Consider the following 20,165-nt stretch of genomic DNA (forward strand, 5'->3'; position numbering starts at 1 on the left):
GGTTGGAATTTAATCCAATTAGTACTGAATATTTTCAGTAAGCACAGAACATACACAATACACTACACAATACTATGCTATTGTTAATTTTATACCGGTATTGTTGGGTTGGATGTTCAGTGTGGCATTTTACAGCTATATGTTAACTGTATGTTTTGTTGTAGCGTATCATCCTTACGGCTGGCCTACAGAGATCTTGATATTAAAACAAAAGAAGAAAAGTTAAATCTATCTGGTAAGAAGAAAAGTGAATTGGAGAGACTTGGCATGGGTCTTGGCAGCAACAGAAGGTATGTGAAATTCTGTGAGCTGTATTTAAAATACTCCGTGTTTTTATGCAGTTATCCTTTGTTTTAAGTAGGAAATGAAAAAATATACTTAAGTGTGTTATGTAAACTTAAACATTGTCATCAAATAATCTAGTATTTGTCAGGGGCAAGATTGCTTCTGATAGATTTAAGTTCTAACCTGCCAGACAGTTGTTAACTTAAATTGTAGGATGTCTGTTGGGTGTTTGCCTCCATTAGCTGACTGTGAGGAAGGCAGTCAGGTATACCAACCTAAGTATAGTCTGTCTTTTACAAGCCAAGACTAAAAAAGTCAAATTGCTGTGTTTTCCAGCTGCTGGAATGGTCTGTGTGTTCAGAAGTTCTGTCACTACTTCAGAGAACTACAGTTGAGTTTTTCATTCCTACTTTTTCCTTAGAAGTTTCCATAGCCTAGGCTTTATCAGCAAGTTTCAGAAACTAGAGTTGGTCTTTCATTTCTTGGTTTTTTAGGCTATGAGCTTTGTCATCTCTTTACATACATATTTACTTCCTGTCCCCAGTGGTGTTTCTCACTCAGTCATCTCAGACATGCAAACGATAGAGCAAGAAACACCTACAATTGCAAAGTCAAAGAAGAAATACACCGATGATGCAGAAGACTCATATTTCTCTTCTAGTTCAAGGTAATGTATAAGCTTTTTATTTTGAGTGAGTGTAGAAATATCTGCAAGTCACGTGTTCAAATATACACAATACATTTGAAACTTAGAAGACAATTGGACTTGTCTATACACGTAGCGTATTGTCAGGCATCATTGAAAATAGTGAAATAGTTGACCTTACCTTGATGACAGATGTATTTCTAAAGAAATACATCTTCCTGAGAAGAAATACTCCTTCCTGAGAAGGAAGTCAGAATTATGCGTTCACAGGTTTCGTCTTGTTCAAGTTCAAGTCTCTACTTGCACAGATAGTTGCCAGGTAAGCTTTTGTTTGCTGTATACTAAATCCAGTGATTTTTTTTTTTTTTTTTTTTTTTTTTTTTTTTTGTCAGAATGACTTGTGTCCTGTGTTTGCTTTTGATTGGTTGGTTTGGTGTGGTGGTTTGTTTGCTTGGCTGTTTGTTTTGTTTTGTTTTCTCCCCATGTTCTGGTACTGTCTTCAGATTTCACTTTAAATAAGTATGGAAGTCTGATACTAGATATACTACAGTTGCATCAGTCTTTTAACTGGATGTATACAAAATGCAAAAACATAAATCTTTTTGAAGTATTTTGTGTTGGATGTATTGTGTAGATGTTTGCAGTCTTATTTGACAGACTTTAATGTATTTGAACATAAAATGTAAGTAAAAAATAATTGATGGATTTTTGATCAGAGAATGAATGCAATGCAAATTATAAAATACTGCTGTTGGAAGGGAGAGGAAAATTAATGAGTTCTACAGGCACTAACTGCAATGAAACAGCTGTTTCTGGACTGACAGGTAGAAACAGGTGTTGCTTTTATAAACTGCCTTTCTTGGATTGGTGCCACAGAAACAGGAAAAATTGTACCTAATTACTTGTAGACAAGCAAATAAAAACACAAAGGTTTTGTGTCATTACTTTGTAGTGTAATTACTAGTGGCAGAAATGCAAGTGTGGTACCAAGTAAACTAGCAGCAGCAGTCTTGTAAAATAAAATGTATCATTTCAGTGCTTCCCTATTTGTTCTTTGGAAAGCACTGTTACTGCTCTCAAATTATTCATAAGCCTACTAGCAGGCAAAGCATAAATTATGGAAGAGGCATTTTAATGTGTTTTAGTATAATAATTAGAAGATAAATTGTAACCTAGCTGTTCCCAGCTCTTGTTCTAGTTATAGCAATAGTAGAATCTAATTGGAGTTGGAATACATATCCATTCTCTTTAAAAAAAGTATGAAATCAGTTTTTTGGACTCGTTAAGGTTTGTAAGGTGGTTATTGTCCTTTATTCCAGGCTGTGACTTTGAAATAGAGGTAAGTTTAATATCATCTTAGTACATGCCCAAGAGCAAAATAATCTTGCTGGTTATTAGAGTACTGATAAGTATCTGTAAACTAAGCAAGCTAAATGTCTCAATGTTTAGATACATAATTGAAACCTCCCAAAATCCTTTGATTTTAATTTTTCTTTTTGCTACAATTTAAAATTTTATTTTCTATTGAATGCAGTTTTTCTTTCTCCTTATGCCCAGCCCAAATGCTGAAGAAGTATTTTGCAAAGTTATGAAAATCTGAAAGGGAAGGATGGTGTAAATAACTCATCTTACTCAAATAAGTTCTTGTAGCCCTTGTCCCATTTCTCATAAATTGCAAAAACAATGTCCCAACTGTTCATTAACACAGACGTGGAGAATATTCGTTTTTAAAAGTGCTTTTCACATAATACAGATGCAGACTTTAATATCCTGTGCGTGTTCTATTGAATGATTCCATTCTGCTGGCCTCCTGTTGTTTTGATCATCTTAGGCCCTATCCTAGTTGGATCCAAACTTTTAAGAATATTTAACCACAATGGGAAATTCTTAATCTTTGGCACTTATATGGAAAATACTTCAAAACTCAATCTGTTAAAGTTTAGATACGTGTAGATAATCCAAGGGGAAAAAAGGTCAAGATAAGTTACCACTGGAACTGACAAACATGTTGCTTTTTTTTTTCCTTTTCTTTCTGTTTGTGTTTGCCCGGCAGTTTTGATAGGTAAGAGTAGATTGTCTTATTAACTCACATTTAAGAAAGATGTTATTTAGCAGTGTTTTAATAAAAACATTACAAAGGTCAGAAGTATTTAATACTAATATCTTTTATTAAAAAATGTATATATACAGAACCAGAGACGGGGGCATTCCTTACTGCTCTGAACTATGTTTCAAAATGGGAGCAGATTCCCTGCTTGTGTAGCTTATAGATTGACTCGTATGGAACTGTGAGATGAGCCATGGTCAGCCCCTTGGGTAGAAATCTTTGTCTTGTGTGGAACCACAGCACAGCTGGACACTAGCTGGGTGCCCTTGGATCTCTGAAGTGTTCAAAGGCCTTGAAAGTTGTGGTGGCTTTTTTCATAGCTGGTTTCTTTGTACTAGGTCTCAAGAGCACCACGTCTTTATGAGCAGGCTACTTTACCTTGTAGGATCATCGTGATGCCTTGCTCACAGGGTCCATCCTGCAGTTTTCTTAGCTTCTGAAGCTCTTAAACCAGCCAGGTATCTTGACAATCTTCTTCCCAGTGCTTTGTCTGACACTAAAGAAGAAATAATACTTTGAAGTAATGAGTACTTTGCTCTTTTTGATGGGACCAGATCTTTCAGGTAGTCCACTGCATATCCGTGACCAAATCCGGCCTAAAGAAACGGCAGACTTTTCATTCGCTTAAATACGTGTGCAAAAATACCCCCAGCATCTGTGAGCTTCAACTGCACAAGGCTGCTAGCCAATATGATGAAATCCAAATGGTTCACTGACAACTACCACTGAAAACTTATTTGCTAGTGAACACTTATTAAAGCAGTATTGATTTAACAACATAAAGTTCCTGCTTTTTCAATACTCTTTTTCTCTTATTTTAGGTACTATGATTCTTCAGATTTGAGGAGCAGCACTTTCTCTAAATGGGATGACAATACAGATTCTTTTTGGAAGAAAGAAAATAACAGTAGAGATGTTGATGTAATGTTAACTTCAAAAAGTACAGGATTTTCAGACAGGTATGCAAAGAAAACCTAACTGATTTTTGTGCAGCAAGCGCAAGGTTGTTAATATGATTTTAGTCATGGTCGTAATACTTGGATTTTTTTTCAGTCTAAAATTTTTTCAGAAAATTTGGCCATAGCTTTCATCAGCAGTCAAGGGACTTCCTGGCTGAATTTCTTTTGTAAGCTGAATTTCCTGTTTAGTTATTTATATTTTAAGCACTAATTTGCTCAGTGCTGTACAGTATACATACTGGAGGTAATTTCCCAAGTGTTTCAGCAAAACAAGTATTAGACAAAAGATGTGGAGAGAAATTCAAATATTTACACTGTTCTGAGAGCCTGCTTGCTTTACTTGCTTTGTTTATTGCCTAATGAAGCAAGCAGAACCCAGTTACCAAGTGACTGAAACTTTAGTGTACTCAGCTTTCAGGGTGAAGGTGTTGAAGATACTCACAAACAACAGGTCTGATTGTTGTGATAATAAAAAACGAATACATTTCTTTTCTGACAGCTGTGTTTTTATCTTTGTAATCAAGTAGCAAACATAAGAATGTGCAGTTTTGTGTGCTTGCTTGGTATTTCTGCTTCTGTTCTTATTACCTGTATTTTCCCTTACCTGCACAATGTGGTTTACGCACTTAATTACAATTGTTTTTTAAACACAAGCATGTTCTCTTGTTCCCTAAAGACTGAAGCAGTGATGCATATTACACAAAATGGGGGTTCATGTCCATAATGCTATTACTTCCTTATTTGAGTATATTTACTTAAAAAAAAAAAAAAAAAAAAGAAAAAGAGAAAAAGAGGCAAGTTGAATGTGTTGAATATGTATGTTTGAGGTGGAAGGCAGTGACAATGCAAAAGATGTACTTTTTTGTACTGGTATGTTTAAATCTGAGTTTCACTGACATTGTGTTTTGGTTTTTTTTGAGGTTTTGTAAAAATATTCAGTTCTTGTTGACATAATTTTGGCTTGCTTTTTAAATTAACTCTGAGAATAAATATACAGGATTAATGAATTTGAAATACTGTATATTCACCATCTTGTAAAACTGTCACTGGAATTTTGTTTGCTGCTGTATCAACTTAGTTATCTGAATTTCTTTATCCTGGATTCATACTGATTTAATTTTTATTAAAAAAAAAATCACAATTATACTTTTAGGCTTCACAAAACTAAGATGATAGTGCTTCTTGTTTGATTTACTGCATCCTGCCATGACAGAAATAAAAGTTATGTCCACTAATGCAGTTTATTTTTCTTTTAGACCTACATCTCGTCGTAAGCCTGAATACGAACCATCTTTAAACACAGATGAGGCACAAAAAAAATTTGGCAATGTAAAAGCAATATCATCAGACATGTATTTTGGAAGGCAAGATCACGCTGATGTAAGTAGAAAGCAGTGCTAAATATTTTTTAACGCTAAAATATTCTTTGACTATAAGCATAGTGTTCTTCTGTAAAGAGAAGGCAAGAAATAGTTAAGATTGGTAGAATTAGTAAGCTTATAGAATTATGTCCACTTGAATATTTGTTTGATAGAAGTGTACAAGTCTGATAATGCTTGTAGTTTACTGTTTTCTAAGGAGTTGCAGCTGCAAGTAGGACCTCACTTCCCAATATTATCCCTTTCTGGAAGAAGTGGTAGACAGCATTCTTTATTTTTAAAAGAATCAGCCTGATGTTGGATGAAGGCTTACTTTTTTTGTTCTGAACACCCAAACTGATGCTAACAAACCATTGTTAAAGGAGCTGTCCCCTTTGTATTTGTTACATGGAAACATTGTTATTGTCAGGCTAAGCAAGCAGGTAAGTGGTTCAACAAACGCCATGTATTTCAATCAGCCCAAGAATAAAATTATGTTGCGTTTTGGAGGCAAGGCATCATATTTAAAAAATCTGTTTTTAATGAAATATTAACAATGGAGACAGTAATGTAAAAAAAATAATAGATGTATTACCATTCCCAAGGAACTCGGAAAAAGTTGAATGAAAAGCATCATATGATTAGAACTGTTAACGTGATGCTAACTGCAGTGCTTTTTCTTTATCGTACCCAGCCACTGCATTTCGCATATTTCAGTTGTTTTTAATTCTTGTGTAGTTAATTCTCCTCTGCCTTCTCAGCAACCCCCCTTTTTAGGGTGCCTAACAGTGAGTAGGCCTCTTGGTGGTGCAATGGTAAAGGTCGCTCTTTGATCAACTCAGAAATGAGTTGAGATGATGACCAACTCACACCGTCTAAGTCGTGTGAAAACTACAAAATGGGAACAGCTTTCAGAGCGATCAGCTTTGAGTGGGTTTGTGTGTTCTAAAACTGTATCTATAATCTCATTAATTACCTGACACGACCTCGAAAGATGACAACATAGTGTTACAGTGCTGTTTCTTCTCAATTCCTTTCTAGTATGAAGCAAGGGCCCGACTAGAAAGACTTTCTGGAAGCTCATCTATAAGTTCAGCTGACTTGTTTGATGATCAGAAAAAACAACCAACAGGTATATATTGCACGGAGTGGGAAACTGTGTCATGCAGTGAATGCGCTCCCATATGCTACTTCTAGTTCCACGGTCAAGTGACTGTCGCTGTACTCTGCAAGAAGTGCAAAGTGCAGTATTGTGTTACTGTTGCTAACAGGTCAAACAGAACAGGTGTAGTAATTACTTTTAAAAAATAATTTCCTACATTTCAGGTTCTGTATTTTCAGTTTAGTAAGTTCAGTATTTTATACTGCATTTTTATGTGACTTTTTACAAATAATAGGCTAACTATATTGTAAATAACTTTTATCCGAGAAAAACTGTTATAACCATTATATATACTTTGTTATAAAAACAAATGTGATAACACCTACCTATATCAGGTGGCTTCTTTGATAAGTTACCATGAGTAACTTATATATTCATATATGTGAAGAATCTTTAATAAAATGTTAGTGGCCATGAAATTCCCATGTAATCTATTGCATGGCATATCCATTCATCAGGATATCTGCTTCTAAGACTGATCTTGCCAAATTAAGGAAATTTTTCAATTGGTTTGTATATTTAAAAGATTTGTTGGAACACCTTACACTGGAGAGTATAGTTCATCAAATTAGAAAAGAAGATTGACTGAAAAGTAGCCACTTAGGCTATCAAAAATCTCTCCTGTTTCCTTTCCAACACCCTTTTTGGATAGTGCAATAATGTAGGGAATACTGGAACATTTTGTTGACTTGGTCAGTTGGGCTTCATTCCTTAACTTGTGAAGAAATAGAAAAAAAAGAATTCTTGAAGAACTTGAAATCTGTGAGTAATTATATAAACAGTCTGGAAAAGCAAACAGAATGCAGCATCTGATTTTACTTTGGAAAAGTTGGAGGAAAACAACCAACATGCGACTGTTCAGTGTCGATCCCCAGAAAGCAGGTTTTGAATACACTGGCTAGTAGAGAAATAACTCCTGTTACCAGTTACTTAAACTGGACTTCCATTAATTGAAATGGAAAAAAAAAAAAAAGGAAGGGAGGAGGCATAAAGCAGAAACTCTAGTAATTTAATTTAGCCACTTGAAAGAATATTTTCAACATGGTGTCATACTTGTGCTTAAAAAGATGTGGGGAACAAAAGCAAAGAAGTCGTGTTTCTTTCTGAATCTGTAAACAATGTTTTCAATAATACACGGGATCATGATAACAAACATTATTTCGTTATGTATCTGGTTTTGACTAGAACTTTCTTTGTCCTTTTTCTTTGAATTTTATTGCATATAAATTATTTTATATAGAATTAATTTTTCCTGTAACGTGTGTAATATGTGTGGGGCTTTTACACAGTAATGAATTGGAGAATGAACTAAGAAAAGGTAAATATAAGTTAAAGATGGGTCAATTTGTGCGATGTGGTAGATATATATCTGCGTGTGCATATATATATATATATGAATGCACCTTTCTGTGTATGCATACATATATATATGTGATAAAATTCTCCCTGTATTCTAAATAAGAGTACTTACAGGCAATTCTGTGTTTACTATGTGTACATGAGTTGTGCACAGACAACTGTTCATCACTTACCACTTGGAAAGGTTTTTGGGGCTTGTTGGAGGAATGCAGAGATTCCTAATAATGGGATAAAAATGCATGTCTGTGACTCAAGGTTAGTTCTGTCTTGAGGGGCATCTAACGCAACAGTAAATTTAAAGTTATATTACAAAGACTAAACTTCTGCTAAAGGTTGTGGTTTGTCAACTGCTCTAAAATAATAGTGAGGAAAGAAATGCACCAGGAATTATTAGTTTGTATATTACAAATTTGCGCTATATTCAGTCTACAGAATGTTCCTTTCCTGCATGTTTTTCTTTAGCTTGTCTGGTGTTGAATTAATGCCAAGGCCATCATTAGTTTCATAAATTAAAGGTAATCAGGAGAGCGGAGACTGGCAACAAAAACGCTGCTGCAATTCTAGGGTCCTTGCCAGAATACAATGTTCTTTGAATCAAAAGTTGTTTTTATGAGCACTGCTGAGATTTTAGGGTAGAACAATTTTGGGATGCTTGCTTTTGTACTGAATGCCGTAGGAGCTATTTACCGAAAAAGAGGTGGCTGCAAGAAAATGCTTGTACTTTGTGTTATGTCAGACCTATTGGTTAAGAAAGATGGCATGTCAGATGACTGACTTGTAGATGCTGATTTTGAAGGAAATCACAAGAAAAGGAGTTGCTTTCCTGTCTCACGTACAAGAAGTTTTGCAGACAATCATGCATAATCAGAGAAAACATGAGAAAGTGCATGTGGCTGCAAAGTGGTTAGAGCTTTTCTTGGTTTATTTATATCTGCAAATTTTATTTCCGTGACTCTCACTTTAATAACAAAAATGCTGAAGCATTTGATAAGCGGAACAGATGGTAAGGAAGTCAAAACTACAATTCAGAAATAGGGCTGTCTCAATGACAGCGAATTTTTGAAAATAATTTATAAACAAGTGTGCCCCATGCATTGTAGAAACAGCTACTAGCCGCTTTAAATAATGGCGTGGGGGCTCTCTGAGTGTGACCGTGCATCTGCCGCCACAAACCAGCCTCTTAGATTTGGTAGATCAAATGATCTATGGTACTGTCTGCTTTGGCCTCCTAACAAGGCCTTTAATTACCCATGAAAAGAGGGGCTGCAAGTTCTCTCTCCCTTCCTCCTCCACCCCTGTTCCAAGGGAGAAAAAGAGAAGAAACAGCTGCTAGTGTGAGGTTCTGTACGGTGCCGCTGTCAACATGAGGTACAGGGCTGCAGGTTGTGGAGTCTGCGGCTGGAATTGCTTCCCTGAGGCTCGGTAGCTGCTCACAAGTTACCTGACCAGTCATGACTATCAGTTGATGATGTGTCTAAATTAAGGCTACAGATTGCAGTCCCGATTTTGAAAACATTCTGTTTTGGAATGCTTCTTCTCAGGAGCCCCGTTTATTCCTGAGCTCATACGTAGCTCTGTGATGCTGGTTTACTGCTATTTGTGCCTTTCACAGTATCAGGTATTTAATATTAAGACATGCCAGTAATTCTTTTTGCAAATGAGTGGGTGATTGCAATTGCTAGCATGTTAATACTTACCATGCTGTTAGTTTTGAAACAGCTTTGATTTCTGTTACCTTTAGGCCTATACTTTTCATAGTAGCAGTAGAGCAAACCCTGGCCAAACTATATTGGCTTTAAGGAAGGCTACTTGCCAGCTTTGTTTTAGAGTTTTAAAACATACTTGCTTTTACTATAGTTTCTGTAGAATTTTCCAAGTCTCAGGTGTAGTAATGCAAAATATGTGTGTATATACAGCATGCAAAGCATGCCTATACATGCACACAAATAAGGGTCATCACTGCAGTGCGTTCATTTTTAATTGCAAGGTAGTAACAGCTGCTCGGGATACAAACACAAATAACATTGCAGCAGATTGAAAGTGCAGAATAAATCATGTCTTATCCAAACATTAATTGCTTATCTGGGAATACAAAGTGTAGAAGGTGACAGGTGGGATTATGAACGACTGAAAAAAATTAAAAGGAAGATACATTTAAGACATTTGAGGTCTTTGTCTAGTGCTTTTTAGTGTCAATCAGACATTGGTATTTAGTTTTACTAGTAGTATATTATACTTTGAGGGGGGGGAAAAGGCTGCTTTTAATATAAAATTCTGTTTTCTTCTTGTGTGTGTGTGTTCTCCTTTTAGGAAGCTACAATATTACAAATGTCTTGCCTTCAGCTCCTGATATAGCTCAGTTTAAACAAGGAGTGAAATCAGTGGCTGGAAAACTTTCCGTGCTTGCTAATGGGGTCATGACATCTATACAGGTTAGTAGAAAATTGCAGTATATTAACCATCAGTTGAAGTCTTTTTATAGGGCTTTAGTATCATGGATCCTGCTGGAGCGTCATCTTTAGGGAGAAAAGAATGAATTTGGTTTTGAGCTTTGTAGCCTCTCATGGTAGAAAGTAGACCTTTGTCTTTTTAAAAATAAACCTGTAGCTGATAGTTCACCTTCCTTAGAATATTATTTTGCCTTTTCCCTTATATAGTTGATGTCTTTTCTTACAATTGAAACAAAAATTCCATCATGGAAGTTATTTGCTGTCACTGTATTTTTAAAGTAATAATAGTTCGTAAGTCAGAACAAAATCGTTTAATTGGAAGGGACCTATAGCAATCATCTAGCCCAGCTGTTGTATTAGCTCTTTAAGTAACTTGACAGTAATACCTTTGATCCATGTCTGTGCACAAGATTAAGAGAACCTGGTCTCACTAGCGTAAAGTGTGCTTTGTGCTCCTGTTAGTTTGCATTTCCTACATGAGTTCAGTGGGAGCTCTCGGGTGTTTGAAAATCAGGCTAATTGTTCTGGAGTTGAACTGCAAACTCTAGTTCTTGGAAGCACTGGTCAACTTTCTTTTAGTCTTTAAGAATTAAATTATGATTTATTTCACAAATGCAAGTAAAACTAATTTATTTCAACAGAAAACTTACTCACGTCTGTCTTTTTTGTTGTACTTTTCTAGGATCGATATGGTTCATAACATCTTTTGTATCAACACAATTAAGTACGCTGAAGAAGGATTTCTCTTCAGATATACAAATAATCACACTGCTGATTCCAGTGAAGGTTGCCTTAAGACTGTTGATGTTTTTACTTGTTCCAACATATTTCTTTCTTTGTACAGCTTTCTGGCTCAGCCTCTTCTTACTGCTATTTCATTTTTGCAGAGTAGAAATCTTGTGCAACTTGCTACATTCCGTATGCTTTTTTTTTTTCTTTTCCCTCCTTTATGGTCTTGTATTTCTTAGTGACCTTAATGTTAGATGTTGGAAGCTTTATTTTATTACTGGTTTTGGCTGTGAGGCAGGAAAGAAAAGTTGAACGCATACATGGAAATGAGGCTTCCTAATAGAAACCTCAGTGCAGTTGCCTCCTGACTTGCCAGGCATAACTTGTCTGTCTTAGGAGCTGTGGAGAAGAAAATGTAAATTAAGCATATGCTGAGGTGGTATTTAGTGGGCTGTAGCAAAATAAAGAATTAAAGTTAAACCTGTGCTTATGGGAAAATAGAAGCTCTTGCAGGTATGAATTGATGTGCGTTAAAATGGTGAGGAATTAGTGTTTTAAAACAATATTCCTGATAGAAAGTTGTGTGCTTAGATGTGAGATATGAAGAAGACAAGATGTGGTATATTGAATAGTGGATTTCATCTTGTCATGGAAACAATCTATTTATTCCTAGTTTGAAAGTTACAAAAAATTGCAATATAGAATCCTTAAGTGCTTTTTAAAAATCTGTATTGTGTACAAATTGAAAAAAAAAAATAAAGGGCCTAACAGAGTAGTTAATTAAGTACTTGTTAAAAATGTTTAGAACAATCTTAGTTTTTTGATAAATTATGAAATATTGAATGAAGAAATAGTGGGGCTGTGTTTTAGACAGTCTAGAATTTACTGTTGAGGACATCCTGTATAAAAACGAGTATGACCTTAAAGAAAAAAACCTCTCAACCAAGAATGAGCTCAAGCTAATTCTGTTCTGTAACTTTATTTCTTAATTCAAATTTGTAAACTGCTGATATCTAATAAAAACAATTGATATAAACTCATTTTTTAATTAAATTTCTGTGTGCAGACACCGGTCTCCAGCTTTCTAAATACTGCCATCTGTGTTCTGTCTATACAATGGTGTGGTAAAATTAGCCTTTCATTTCAATTAGTGAAACTAGCTTTCTTATTAAATTGCTATAGTGATTTAGAAATCAAAACACTAAGGCTGGCATAGAAAATAAGCTACTGTGTTGCAATACAGTTCACAGTATAGCTGCATTTTTATAGCTGCCTCTTACATTTAAATCTTAGTTCTGGTAACTTTGGTAATTCTGTTGCATTTAGATTCATTAATGCAAAAATGATCTTTCTTTTTTTGAGAGTAGTACAAGGTGAGTATTTGTTCTGCTTAACGGTAGAGCTTTACAGTAGAAAAAAAACCAACAACTTGCTTTGTTTTCTCTTTTCCCAGCCTATAGAGATGATTTTGCTAATATAACAAGCCCTGGTCAGGGCTTGCTTTGGTTTTCTCTAATTGCAAGTAGCAATTCTCAGTTTTCAAACTGCTCTTTTGGTTCAGTCTACATACAGTAGTAAATTTATTACAAGCAGTAAGTGGTCTGATTTTCAGAGTTGCGATGTACCAACAGCATCCAATGACTTGTGGGATAACTAGGCTGTGTATTTAGCCGTGTGTGTGTGGATGCAGTTGCTTAAATTAAGGCAGTGAAGTATATAACGATATACGTGAATCACCTACACTGAAATAATTGCCTGTGTTTTTTATGCATCGTAGCAATACAATGAGCCACTCCCAGATGGAAAAATACCAAAAAAAAAAAAATCTTCAGTACAAAATAAGAAGAAATTCTAGGATGAAACATCTTGGGCTTATCTAAAAGGCTATAAAACATGTGAAACTCTCTAAGAGATGTATAAACTTTTTCCTCTTTGCTGCAGTCTGAAGATTACACCACAAAGGTCTCCTACAGGTGAAAAACAATTTAGTATTTTTGGGAATATTGTGCAGTTCAACATAAATGGTGTTTGTTGTTGCAGGTTCTCTATGGCAACCTGTGTGCCAGTGAGATGTTCTTTTGACGTAATGTCTGGATGAATAGCTCTTGACCCCGAATACACCTGTGTTTTTGATAAACCCATGAGGTGTCACTCTGTTTCGTCAAATAGAGGTGAGGAGTGGTTGCCATGTAGACTGGAAGAGCCAGCTTTAACTTCTAGTTGAAGTTTAGTTAAAAAAAGCCAGCTTTTTTGTCTTCTGGGGCTTCAGGATACCACGGCACCTCAGATCCTGCAGGATTTGCTTGGACTGGATCAAAGGGAGAAGAAGTCTAAACCTAAAATGAGGTTTGCATTCCTGCTTTTTTTGTGTATTCTTGTCCTTTTTATCATCTTTTGGCTTCAAATGCACTTGTCAGCCTCTGATAAGAGGGGCAAATGAATGGCGCTGCTACAAGCTTCACAGGTTTTAGAGTACATGAGAAAACCATGTATCGGATCTGGTTTTCCAACAAGTTCCCACTTAGCGAAAGTTCACGCACAAGGTGGAAGTTGGCACTGGTCATCAGTTGTGCTTTGATGCAGTTCTTCTTCCCTTAGTCCTCTCTTAGTACCATTGTACATCTTGCTTTTTCAAAGCTGGAGCTGAAAGATGGCAGCAGTTAACTCTGAACTGTTCGAGTTAAACTTTCCTCTTACAATCCTGTAAGGACACTGCATACGAGCAGAGGGGAAAGGGGATTATTTAATACTTGTTACTGTCTGTTTCTCTTGCTTTTTGTAAAATAGGATGTATTCAATGCTGTTGTTCTGATCTGCTTCACATCAGTGTGTTCCATTGCTGGGAGAAACAATGCCAGAGATGTTTTGGTGCTTATTTAAGCTTTTGTTTTAGAAGGATTTCGTAGTGCAAGGGTGGGCTGAGTGACTCCACAGCATAGGAGTCTGTGAACACTGCTCTTGTCCTGCACTTGAGTGAAAAGAAGTCTATCTGTCCTTGGAAATCAATGGTGAAGCTGAAGACCACATGCTTGCTTTGGTTTTGGGGGGATTCTGTGTAAATCAGCGGGTTTTGGCATATGTAATTCACACATATGAGACTGAAGTCTCTTTGATCAGCAATGGCCAAACCAGTGGGTCCTACAGACTACAAAGCAGAAAAATTGCAGTCTTTTGTCCAGCTGCTCATAGTTTCAAAGACAAACAGCAGCACTGCCTTTGTCTTCTTGCAAGATGAGCTGCAACTATCAGAATATGTTACTTCTAATTTTAGTGCTTTCAGTTTAAATTTGCTCTTGGTGTTTACTTTTTGAAACCTTCAAGGGGAGTAAAGCTACATGGCCTCCTACACAAGGCAATATGATCTCATGGTTCATTTTCAACTTAAATTTTTGTGAGACTTTTCCTTCCCTTTTTATGGTGGGCAATGTTACTTTCTTCCCGCAAAGATGCAAAAATAGAGAAGTATAGCTCTGTTGCAGCAGTCCATAGAGTCTTGTGATGCTTGGTGGGTAATTAGAGAGTTGTGTTCATCCTGTTTGCAAACTATGTAAGAACAGTTTGGCCTCCAGTTTGCAAGCCTGTAAGTGTGCACTTTCTTCAACAACCTCCCCGTTTTTAGAGAGAAAAGGAGCAATAGAGGACGTGGAACTCCTTTCCACCTTCAGCTTGGCTTGCAGCTCCATGCTGAAGCTCTGCAACACCTGCTTCTTCATTTGTAGCTTTGGATTTTGTGTGGTTAGTTTGAACTTCCTGTTCTCTTCAGTTCTCTCTGAGAGCAGGTTCTGATCTTAAAGGTAACTATTTCTGTACCCTAGCTAGTAAGAATTCAAATCAGTTGCCTGCTTACGGACATGTGTTGCCATTAGAAGTCTTCGCATACCTTGCCCGATCGCTGGCTGAGACACCAGAAGGTGTGAGTCACCTATGGCCTTGCACCTGTCAATCCTGAACACAAGGGCATTTAAGGTATCTATAAGTGGGCATCTCTTTTGGACCCTGTGCAGCTGCTTTACATGGAGCAATATGGATATCCACTCTCCACTGTACTGATGCTCTGTATGTTTACAGCAGGACTCCTACATTTTCTTTTAACTGGGAGACTGGAATGCAAGAGCTGTGGCTTTCCTTGCTGAAGGGTGGAGAAAATAGCTATGTTGTTGACACACTGGTTTGAGAAGGCATACAGAAGTGTCCATGAGACACAGTGCAGAAGATCTGGGTATGCAAGAGGCAGGCTTGGTGATGGGGACATGGAGATGTTCCCATCTTAAAACAGCAGGATCCTATAGCATGAGAACAGAGGATTCCGCAGTCTGAAGTTTAAGTCAAGTGCTTTATTGGTTCATCAACTCTTGAGCCCATCGGTGTAAAAGAGCTTTTATATCTGTATTTATAAATTGATGTGATTTCTCTCTTGGTTTCTGTTGCTGTAGTGGTCAAGGGGACAAGACCCTTAAGGAGGTGAACATGCCACAGTGCTTTGTGGATGTGAGGAAGGCTAGCAGAAAAGCTTGATCAGAAATCATATAAATATATATATATATATATGTATGTATATTCCTGAATTCCACTGATGAATGTGTTGCCATTCTATTACTTGCCTCCCCCCAGTGCTCCAGAGGTTTGGTGTATAGAGAGGGAAGGCACTGACACAGTAACATTGCTTGGAGAAGCTCCTTTGTCATGCTCTGTAAAGACCAGCTGTGTGACAAAACGTGTGCCTGTAGCAGGAAAAGACCTAGGACCTATTACTGAAAATGATTAAGGGGTAAGGAAATGGAGATTGCTCGTGTTTCCTCAGAGGGAGATTTCATTTGTTATCCAAACATCATACTCCCCCCGCTCTCTGCTCCATCGGAAGGCAGCCTGTGAAGCTCACAGTGCTCAGGCATGAGATAGCTCTTTCAACTCTGCACAGGAATCCCTTTTAAAAGCTGATGTAGAGCTGGATTTCTGAAGTAGAGCAGCCAGCCATTGAAGAAGCACTCACTTTCTTTTTCACTTTTCTCATATTGGTATGAATTTCTTCATTCCTTTCTGGTAATACATAATGTGCTCATAATGTCTTCTGTTTGCCTGACAGTCCTTTCCTGTTTATATCAAAATTACTTGATGCAGTAATAATTTATGATTAATGCAATTATAAATGCGTGCAATGCTGGATGATCCAGAAGCATTAGTAGGATGCTTTGGAGATGCACAGTTCATGAGAAGCTTGACCAGTTTGAAGTGAATGAGCTGTATTGCGTTTGTAATGGGCTGGGCTGCGTGTATTTTCCAGTCCACACTTGCAGCTCCTTGTTTTCAATATATGAAGATGACTTTATATTCTATAATACTGAACAGCATGCTTTTCTGTCTCGGATTCAAGAACATCAGAAAATAAAGGAAATGCAAAGCTATAGGTGAATTTTCTAGCTAGCATCTTAATTAACAGAGATCATCCACCAAAGAGGAATGCATTTTTTAATACCTGATTATGACAAGCAATAACTGGCATGGAGCTGAGAGCCTTGCTACGATAAGGCAGATGCTGCTGTTTGTGTGATAGCAATCTAATGATGGATTTAATGGTGGTTTTTATTGGTATGTGCTCCTTTCCTGCACGTGGGCTACACTTCATCACCCTCTTTCCCTGCCCTCCTGTTCAAAGTCAGAACAAGCTGGGTAAGAAAAACTGAGAGGCAAAACAGCGTCAGGGATGGGTTTGGTTCAGGTGCTTTGATCATTTGAGTGAACCACATTTTCAGAACCAGGTAGCTGCAGTGGAGGGTGATGGACTGACGGGCCATCTGCTGGAGTGGGCTTTCACAGCCAGGTAAAATGAACTCATGGCTGTGTTCAGTGAGAGTTTGTCCAAAAGTCTGGGACTTGGCCCTTGAAGGGTGATTGCAGCAACCTGGCTTCAGCCCCAGGGGAATGCGCCCCACGGCTGGGTTTTTCTCAGAGGAAAGATCTCTTCCTCTCTTCCCCAGTTTCGCTGAATTGAGGCATAAACAATTTCCTTCTATTCTGATTAGCACAAGGTTGTCTCAGTTTCAAAAATAAGCCGATGTTTGTCTCCACAATTCTTTGCTGTCTGAAACCCTTTGCTAAATTCACTGAGGAGAAAATGAGACTACTGACACCACCTCTGCCACCCCCAGTTATTTTAGGTTTACAAATTCAGGACAGCTGTATTTTAAAGATCCTCCACAGACCTACCTGGCAGCTATTACAGACATGGAGACCAAGTGTCTGAGGAAGTTTTCTGATGCCCCAGCCTGCCAGGTCTTCTCTTTATTAGGCCTGACTAACGTGTGTGTACTCAAGCTGCAACATCCAGTTGTCCAGTGGATCTGAGGAAACTTGCACATTGTTGTCCTGCTTCTATAAATCCAACTGAAAATCTGATTTCTCTGTGGGGAGAGAAGTCTCTTCTGAGATGTGATGAGAGCTCCAGTTCATCCCCAAGGACCAGTGCTGAAGTAACCACCACCACCACCATTATCTGGTTTGGGAAGGCCAAATGAAGAACTTCTATAGGACTTTGTAGCATTCCCAAACCCTTAAATACTTTCAGCTGTCCTTGAAATGTGAAGGAAAGCTGTGATTATGGATTAAGGCACATAACAATGATAAAGTGAACCCAAACATCCTGCTCTTGGGGAAAAAAAAATGTGTGCCTATGAGTTTATTTTGAAAATGCCGCTTTTCTGCAAAATAACTCATCTCTGAAAGAAAAAATGTAGGGGAAGAAAAGGGAGTTTGGGTACATCTGGGTAGAATAATGTTGAAATTATTTCTTTTTATTGAGTAGAAGGCCTTAAATCCTTCAGACCCATCTTGGCAGTTCTCAAGTGGAAGCAGAGGTGTGTGTCACCTACTGCTGGAGGTGGGGGGTGCTCATTCAGGGGGGTGAAGGGCCACCATGCACAAGGTGTTTTCTGCTTTGCGTGGTTTGTGGTGGTGATGTGGTGCTTGTTTGTATTCTTACAGCTAAGAAGTTTATTAAAAGATTTTTAGGAAATTTCCAGTTTAGATAATTGTGCCTGTGTTTGCCTGTGTTGTAGCTTAGAGCTACAAACTGCTGTGGTAGTTTTAAGTGCTAAGTCAATTGCCAAAATAATTATTTAAGTCATGGCATTATTACCTACCTGTGTCCAACCACATCAAAAAATTAAAGGAAGTTTTCTATTACAAAGTCGTTCAGTGGTTATTTTCTGTAATGCACTGTGTGGTATAAAGATGTTAAAGCCTTACAAAGTTGTTTGCCCCAAGTCTGGGAAATCGGTCGAGTACTATTTCTTCTTACTTCAGCAGTATTTGAGGTTAAAAATTTGTTTAAAATGTTAACTATGCTAATTCATGAAAACCACAAAATGAAACCAGTCTGCTCTGATGAACAAATTGAAAAACAAAGGAAACAAAATACATCAACAGCATGCAAATAACTAGGATCTTTCTCTTGCTTTATGACTTGTGAAACATTATTGATAAAAGTGGGGAAAATTGATTGAAAATACATAAAAACAAATGTTATTTGATTTTATTTTTTTTTCCACCAAAAAATGTGCACCTTATTTGTGTCTTTGATGCTACTGGCATTTCTATCAAATGAGGGCCGAGCAGTCAGCTGGCCAAAATGGGGCAATAGTTGATTAGAAGGTGTGTGTGGTAGCTTGTCCTGACCCTGGCATCCCATTTTTTGCTTGGTGAACGTCTCACCCCCTTGCGCAATGATTTTCCTGCCCGAGGGGCTTCTCTGTCACCACATGGCATTGCCAGCGCCCGCTTCGCTTTCCTTCCCTTGGAGCGGTGCGGGTTTTATGAAGCCTCTCTTGTTTTGGTTGGGGTTTTGACAGCTGCTTGTTTTCTAAATGCAAGTGCTGGGAAGTGATGGCTGTGGCCGGAGTGGGCTGTGCTGCAGAAGGTCTTTGGGGTTGTTCTGGGCTGCCAGGACTGGAGGGAAGAAAACCGCTCCTAGAAGGAGGTACCTTGTCCTCCCTGCACCTGGCTGGGGTGATAATGGGGGTGTCTGTCATGGGAGCTCCCCAGAGGAACTTTTTGTTTGGTGCCAAGTTAGGGGAGGACCCTGGAGGTAAGGACAAAAGACTTTGTGCCCTGGCAATCATGTGCAGCTTTTCTGGCAGCTCTTGCCCTGCCACCCTGGGCTTGTGTCCTCCTGCCTCCCTGCCTCGGGCTTTCTGTCACAGCAAGAAGACAGACCATGACTGGAAACCACAACAGGGCGTCACGTCAGGGAAGGACTCACCATCCTGGCCTGGGAAACACAGGAAAAAAAGGGCCTGAGAGCCTCCAGGCTTGAGTTGGTTTCTGCCAGAAGTTGCTGGAGGGGTGACTGAGCAGAAACCCAGGGAGTATGAGGACAGGCAGAAACAAGTGGTGAACATCAACCCACCAAACCTGAACCTTTATCTCCAAAAGCAGAAGGTCCAGAAACAGCACCACAGGCTAAAAACAGCTTCCACATAATTCTGTGGTCATCCTCTTCACTTTACAACATCTTTATCCTTCCTAACGGGACAGGATTAACTATGTCCTGTAACTCTTAGAAATTTCACTTTCTTTGTCATGTTTGCTCACATCGCCTTCTCCTCCTCTCCCCCCATGTCTGTTTTCTGTCTAGAGCTATCTGTGCTCAGCTCTCAGCAATCATTTTTTCCGTTCCGGCAACGCTGGCTTTGTAGCCTCTGACCTTGTGTTCTCAGCACTTCTGTCGCTCACCCTTTTCTACTTTGTTTGTTTCCCCTCAAGTGATTTGCCTTGCAGCTATTTCTAATATTTGGAAGCCAACCCTTTAACGCACCTTATGTATTTACAGTGGTTTGATTTCTTACATTCTTTAATGACATTAATGCCACTTACTAATAGCAATTTCAGTCCTGTGCTCAATTTGTCTTCATTTTCTGAGACCTAACAGATGAGTGCAAAATTTCTTCATGAAGATTGTTGTTTACAAGTTCTCAGAAATACCAGGGCTATTTCCACAGCGGCAGCAGGAGGCTTCCAGCACATATTAGTCATAGTGATTCCCCTCCCTGTTCCTGGACTTATGGACATGTATTCCTGTCATCCATGTGGCCACTACGGGCTGAGATTCTGGCTGA

The 20,165-nt window shown here is 38.1% G+C and overlaps 1 protein-coding gene across 1 annotated transcript in view; it reads left to right on the forward strand.

Moving 5' to 3' along the window:
- ARFGAP3 (ARF GTPase activating protein 3) overlaps window positions 1-12,122 on the forward strand; it is a 35,346-nt gene extending 23,224 nt beyond the window's left edge. The window contains exons 10-16 of the mRNA XM_082069759.1: window positions 165-290; window positions 830-952; window positions 3,860-3,997; window positions 5,254-5,377; window positions 6,397-6,487; window positions 10,187-10,308; window positions 11,009-12,122. Coding sequence (XP_081925885.1) covers window positions 165-290; window positions 830-952; window positions 3,860-3,997; window positions 5,254-5,377; window positions 6,397-6,487; window positions 10,187-10,308; window positions 11,009-11,026 — 742 coding nt within the window. The 3' untranslated portion in view covers window positions 11,027-12,122. The remainder of the gene's footprint in view (window positions 1-164; window positions 291-829; window positions 953-3,859; window positions 3,998-5,253; window positions 5,378-6,396; window positions 6,488-10,186; window positions 10,309-11,008) is intronic.
- Window positions 12,123-20,165: the final 8,043 nt, after the last annotated feature.

Source organism: Streptopelia decaocto (genome assembly GCF_964273445.1).
Source record: "Streptopelia decaocto genome assembly, chromosome: 1".
In the NCBI taxonomy this organism is placed as follows: Eukaryota; Metazoa; Chordata; class Aves; order Columbiformes; family Columbidae; genus Streptopelia; species Streptopelia decaocto.